This window comes from Strongylocentrotus purpuratus, unplaced genomic scaffold (genome assembly GCF_000002235.5).
Source record: "Strongylocentrotus purpuratus isolate Spur 01 unplaced genomic scaffold, Spur_5.0 spur5_scaffold_3, whole genome shotgun sequence".
NCBI classification, from domain to species: Eukaryota; Metazoa; Echinodermata; class Echinoidea; order Camarodonta; family Strongylocentrotidae; genus Strongylocentrotus; species Strongylocentrotus purpuratus.
Window position 1 is genome coordinate 11,324,318 of NW_022145609.1, and position 6,800 is coordinate 11,331,117.

Below are 6,800 nucleotides of genomic sequence, written 5' to 3' on the forward strand. Positions count from 1 at the left end.
ATATGATTGGGCAAAGGTGTGGGCTTACGTATTGAATGTCATTAATATATAATAGAAAAATTAATGGACCTAAAATTGACCCTTGCGGAATACCTCCAGCGAGTGTCAATAGTGTGGATAGTGTGGATACGTCGCCGGACTGTCGATCACAAGGTCCGCGGTTCGAGTCCCGCCGCTGCACTAATGTCCTTTGGCAAGACATTGATCTACATTTGCCACACTCCACCCAGGTGAAGTAAATGGGTACCTGGTTGGAATTTATTCCTTGAAACGCAGCGCGCGTAACAGCTGCACTGCTAAAGCCAGGGTAATTATGCTGCATTATTGTAGAGCGCTTAGAGACTTCTGACAAAGTAAGTGTTAGGCGCTATATAAGCACTGTAATTATTATTATATAAACAAATTGCTTTCTGTTAAATAAATAGCTATGTATCAATTCTAAAGAAATTCCTCTAATACCATAAAATTTCAACTTACGTAACAAAATATCATGATTGATTGAGTCGAATGCCTTTGATAGGTCCAAAAATATTCCTAGTCCAATATTCTTATTTTCAAAAGCTGTATTAAGTTGATCGATAAATTCAAGTAGGGCCATAGATGTAGAATGTCCAGAGCAGAAACCAAATTGTCTATTGTATAAAATATTGTGTTAACATATATAAGACATAAGTTTTGCATATATCAATTTTTCAAAAAGTTTATCAAAGACCGAAAGCAGGGACACAGGTCGATAGTTTTTACATAAAGATTTATCTCCCTTTTTAAATATTGGCAAAACTTTAGCAACTTTTAAAGCATCTGGAAAGCATCCTGCTTCTATAGAGGTATTGAAAATATGAGTTAACACTGGAGCAACAATGTGTATACATTGTTTTAAAACTTTGGTGTCTATATCATCGTAACCTGGGCTTTTGCCTTCTTTTAAACTTAACACTGTATTGATTACCTCAGATTCCTTTGTACATGTGAAAAATAAGGATTGTGGATAATCACCACAAGTCCCACCGCGGCACTAATGTCCTTTGGCAAGACATTGATCTACATTTGCCACTCTCCACCCAGGTGTTAAATGGGTACCCGGTAGGATGCGAAAGCTAATGTGGTTAGATTAGCAAGTGTGCGCTTGTAAAAAAGACGCCTGGCTGGAATGCTCCCCAGGGAGTGGAGAATGTGCATACATTGTGTGCGGGTAAGCCTGAATCCTATGACCGGGGTAATAATATATACATCTGTAAAGCGCTTTGAGAGGGCCTCCGGTCCTGAATAGCGCTATATAAGAACTAGCTATTATTATTATTATTAAATATTTAATAGGGTCTGTTAAAGTATTAGGCATATTGTTTGCAACATTTTCACCAACAGAAACAAAATATTCATTAAAAACTCGCAACACTTCTGATGGTTCCTCAATATTTTGTCCATCTTTTAAAAGAGTTGGATAGTCAATTTTCTTTTGTTGTTTTAAAATATTGTTTATAACACGCCATGTTCCTTTCAAATCATTTCTTTTGATAATAGTCACGTTTTGCACTTCTAATCGCATTATTTACAATTATATTCCTTTGTTTCTTCTCTGTAATGGGTGGGATTTTTTATAAATTTGTGATACAAAGCATTTTTCTTACGACAAAGCTTTTTTAAAGAATGATCATACCATGGGTTACGTTTTTCTTTTTGATTATCTTTGGGTTGTTGTTTTGGAAAGCAATGACCATAAATAGAGCCAAAAACCTCAAAAAATGAATTGTATAACTGGTTAACATCAGGAGTTGAATTTTTCAAAATGAATTCCCAGTTCACCTTACTCAATTCAGTACAGAATAATATTATATTTTCTTCGTTAATATGCCTCACACTTCGAGCAGACCTTACATTTTGGTTTGAATTCATAATAAGATTAGAAATACAAAATATAGGCATGTGGTCACTTACAGGGTATGTAATAATTCCAGACAAATAATCATCACATGTGCTGTTAACAAAAATATTATCCAACAAAGTTGAGGTTTCTATAGTGATTCGAGTTTGCTTAGATATTACAGGAGAAAAAGAATAGGAATTCATAAATTGTACAAAATCATTAGGCTCCATCTCTTCTCCAACAAAATGATTTATATTCAAATCTCCCATTATATAGCAAGGTTTGTGATCACCAATAACTTTAAAGAGGATTGGTTCAAAAGATTCCTTGAATGCAAGAATTGTCTGACTTGGTGGTCTGTAAACTACGCCAACTATGACACTCTTCCTGTTGAAAAAAAGTTCAACAAACATACTTTCTACTTCACTCACAAATAATTTTAAGTCTTCACGTATTTTATATTTCAATGATTCATTTACAATTATTCCAACTCCACCACCTGAGCGATCACTTCTACCTTGACTAACAAAATTATATCCATCCAGTTCGTGGATTGGCAGAAGTTTCTCATTTTCTTTTATCCATGTTTCTGTAATTCCTATTACTGAAAAAGAAGGTTTGACATTTGATAGACATACATGTAATTTATCAGTATTTTTTTAAAAACTTCTTACATTAGCATGAAATAATGAAGAAAAAAAATGAAGACTTGCACTCAGGTAAATTTTTCAACTCATAATATTCTGATTTAGCAGTCATAAATGTGTCACTCATAAACAAAATATTATGAATATAGCAATATGTAATAATAAATACAAGTACATGTGATTCAAGTCACCTCTTTTTGTAAATATGCCTCAAACTATCTTCTGAAGGAAATAGAATTAAAAACAGTGAAAAGTTACAACCTGTTGATCTGTGTTAAATCTATGGAAAAGATTAGATAAATATTTTGAACAGTTTTTAAAAATTACTACAACTGTACTTTCTTAATCTACATATAGTTACAACTGAGTTACTAAAAAAGAAAAAATGGGTAAGTGGAATGGCGAAAGTCATCCGGAACAGATAAGTTGCAGTTATACTGTCATTGAACATACAACCTGTATAAAGCACATTTAAAGTCAGAATATAAAATACGAATATGAATATGTGGTTCCGAGGAATTTATCATACATATTAAAAACTTCATAAACACATGGAGTTTTATGATTAACAATGTAGACATCGATGCATGCTAATACATATATACAGTTCACAGTGGAGTTCCTGCATAAAGAGGTTAATAAGAATGAGAATGAGAATGATCCTGACTGAAGAAGTCAACAGGCCAACATCACATTCATGCCGTAAGGTAATATGCACATTCCCAAGAATTTCATTACATTGAGTCGCCACCATATTTATAATCTCAAAAGATCAGCTTTGCTTCGTATCATCTGTTTAGTTGTATTACCATGTCGCTTGGATGACAGTACAAATACTTTGCCATCAGAAGACCAAGCAGCTTGTACTTTCTCACAGGAAAATATGCACATTCCCAAGAATTTCATTACATTGAGTCGCCACCATATTTATAATCTCAAAAGATCAGCTTTGCTTCGTATCATCCGTTTAGTTGTATTACCATTTCGCTTGGATGACAGTACAAATACTTTGCCATCAGAAGACCAAGCAGCTTGTACTTTCTCACAGGACTTTGCTTCGTGTAGCAGGTCAAAATTCCTAGGAGTAAGGTCCTCATAGAGCAATCCTTGTTCCTTTCAGCGAAGTTCGATGTTTGAGGAGCATCTGCCTTATGCGATACGAGGACAATTTAGCAATGATGCCACGACTTCTTGTTTTGTCCTGGGGAAGCCTACCTACACGATGAGATCTATCTATCTGCTCAAGACGCAGGTCCACATTCATTTTCTTTGCTACCGAGATAATAATACCATCTGTATTTTCATTCTTCTCTTCTTTAACTCCAAAAATACGAACACATGATCTTCTTGAGTACTGTTCTAACTCGTTGGTCTCATACTCCAAGCGAGAAATGCATTCTTCTTTTTTCCCAAGTTGTTTCTCTAGTGCCGTGATTTTCCGGATGTGTGAATCAGGTTATATAACAACAACAAAAAACTTATTCCAATGTTCTTGTCAACGTATTTATATTTACATCGTTTAGCTTATCATTATCCTTTATCATCAAAAGTTGGTGTTTCTACACAGTCATCAGAGTTGAAAGGCAATTCTGTTAGCAGACAAGTCCCACATATCCAATCAGCAGCTGACTGAAAAAAAAATTGGTGTTAACAGAGGAACACTTAAAATGAATCCACCTTTGACAGTAAATGCATAATAGCGCATTCTGATCGTTATATACTGTTTAAGAACATTTTATCTATTATACAGGGATACTTGTTACCCACGATAACAATCTGCTTTGCTCTTCACAAAGAGGAAACTTAGAGAGTTCCAACGGCGTATGCATAAAAAGTAGCAATTGCTTGTGCTAGCCTTTTACTTGAATCCGTATGCATAAACATAAGCAATTGCTTGCAAGCAAATGCTTTTGCTAGCAAGCACAAGCAATTGCTTGATGTCCGCAAGCAATTGCTTAAAGATCAAGCAATTGCTTAAAAACGTATGCATAAAACGAACCTTTTGCTTGTTCTTATAAGCAATTGCTTACGTTTTTTCAAGCTCCGTCATAGCAGCTTGAGCTCTTGCTTAATCGGGACGTTCGCGGTTAAGCATCATGTTTATGCTCGTTAGAGAAAAACCAAAGTTGTACAGGAGTAGAATAAATCGAGAAGAAATTGCTCCCGAGACCTATCGGAAACTATTCCGTTTCGACAAAGAGAACGTTGAGTGATTAGCACACAGGTTCATACCTGAACATGATAAAAAACGGGGAGGATGTCTGACAACGGTGGAGAGCATGGAGGCCAGGAAAGGCTACCCCACACGCATGACATTTGAATACACTACTAGTATGCGAAACCCGCCTTTGTTCTCCCATGAATGATGTTCGCACCGGCGTGACGTCGCTATTGTTGAGATCGTAAGCAATTGCTTGCTGGAGGCAAGCAAAAGGTTTGAGCACAAGCAAAATGTTATGCATACGGATTTAAGCAATTGCTTGAGCTTGATCTTTTGCTTGACAAGCAATTGCTTGTGCTTGAAGCAATTGCTTGCAAGCAATTGCTACTTTTTATGCATACGGCCCAATAATATCACAGCGGATTGTTACTTTCCTGTCGTCCTTCGTGAGACTCGTAATTCTGTCATCTGATGTCCATTTTGTTTCCGTGTTTTGTACAGAATACATGATTTTCCCGGTAAAATCATGAATGAATAATATAAAGTAACTTTTTCAAGAGAGGCTCCCAAATTTGTCAGTGCTAGTTGACGGAGCTTATATATCAATCTTCAGTTGACGAACCTTTCATAATCGAATATGGATGCAAAAGTCTTTTTTTTTCTTACATTAATTTTTCCCCTTCTTCTCTCTCTTGTCTTTAATTTTGTTAACAGATAATTCAGCTATATATCTGCAGGAAGACGAATCACATTTCATAAACATGCCTTTCACCAGCACCAGCCGATTGTACAATGCATTCTTGCTACAAACAAATACTACGTATGGTTTTCGAATCGTGTTCCAATATTTGTATCTCGAGTATGATGGTGATGAAGTCCAAATAGGGACAGGTAACGATCCGTCTGACATACAGTCTGTCATCAAAACTATCCATGGATATACACGATACGCTCCTGATGATCACTATGTAGGTACTAATGAGATGTGGTTTGCTATCATAGCAGCAAAGAGTTTCACCACGGTTAGAATCGACGTTGAGATCATCGCCATTGACCTATCAAGTAAGTTTGTGATTAGTCTCGATTTGTCTTCTAATGATAATAATAACTAGTATTTAGTACCCTGCCCACAGTACACTAAATCAAAGCTTTTAAACAAAATGATCATACATTTACTGAATGTCATCAGAAAAGGTACATACACAATGTTCAAAAGGGATATGGATAAGAAAAGGGCTTAACTTAACTATTTAGGGAAGAGGTATGTTTTTGAGAGTTTGTTTAATAGGCCTCTGGAATTTTCTGCTTTAATGAAAGAGGGGTTATTTTCCATTCTTTGAATGCAGTTACAGTAAATGTGCGATCGCCAGCTTTGCTTTGCTAGGAATGGTAAACAGAAATGATTTTTGAGAAGAGCGAAGATTAGTGCGAAATGTGTTATGAGATGTAAAGCAATCTTTGATGTAAATAACTTATTGGAATATAATTTAAGTTGGAAATCACTGCATCGCTCAATGTACTTCATTATCTAGTCATTCCAACAATAAGACCGACCCCAGACCGACTAGGGACCGAACAAATAATTACATCGTCATGATAATCCCCAATGGCCAATGCAATTGATGGTATGGAGTCGGTTTGAAAATAATACGACAAACATGTGACTAGACGATACACAATGTCCCCTATTAAAGCAGGGGTCAAGGAAACTGAAAATTTCAAGCATTATGAGCTGTCTAAATAAATTTTCTATTTTCTATCTTCTACCAGCCTTATTTGATTGTTCGAGCTCCAACATGAGCGTGTCACCGACTGTCCTGTGCGATGGGATTTACCACTGCGATCACTTCGAGGACGAATTAGCATGCAGTAAGTCAAAGCACAACTGATGATATATTCTCTATGTGCTAAACATATTTTCCCCCCATTATATTTTCTAAATGCCTTCACGATTACCTTAATGCAATTATTGTTTTTATTTTTCATTTGGTTAGCAATTAATAATAATAATAATAATAATAATAGTGAACATTTATAATGCGCCATGTCTGTCAAAAATGACACTCCTGGCGCAGTTGTGTGGAAGTTGTATAATTGTGGGCAAGAATTCAAGAAAGAGAGTAAAATA

General features: G+C 35.8%; 1 protein-coding gene across 1 annotated transcript; it reads left to right on the plus strand.

Moving 5' to 3' along the window:
- Nucleotides 1–5,377: 5,377 nt before the first annotated feature.
- LOC115928482 lies at nucleotides 5,378–6,561 on the plus strand. The gene is made up of 2 exons (XM_030995714.1): nucleotides 5,378–5,734; nucleotides 6,443–6,561. Exons 1-2 carry the CDS (start codon nucleotides 5,434–5,436, stop codon nucleotides 6,559–6,561), a joined length of 420 nt encoding a protein of 139 aa, XP_030851574.1. The 5' UTR covers nucleotides 5,378–5,433.
- The last annotated feature ends 239 nt before the right edge of the window (nucleotides 6,562–6,800 follow it).

Coding starts and splice junctions, on each gene's coding strand:
- LOC115928482 (XM_030995714.1), top strand. CDS start 5,434: ATGCCTTTCACCAGCACCAGCCGATTGTACAATGCATTCTTGCTACAA. Junction 5,735..6,442: donor CATCGCCATTGACCTATCAA/GTAAGTTTGTGA, acceptor ATCTTCTACCAG/CCTTATTTGATTGTTCGAGC.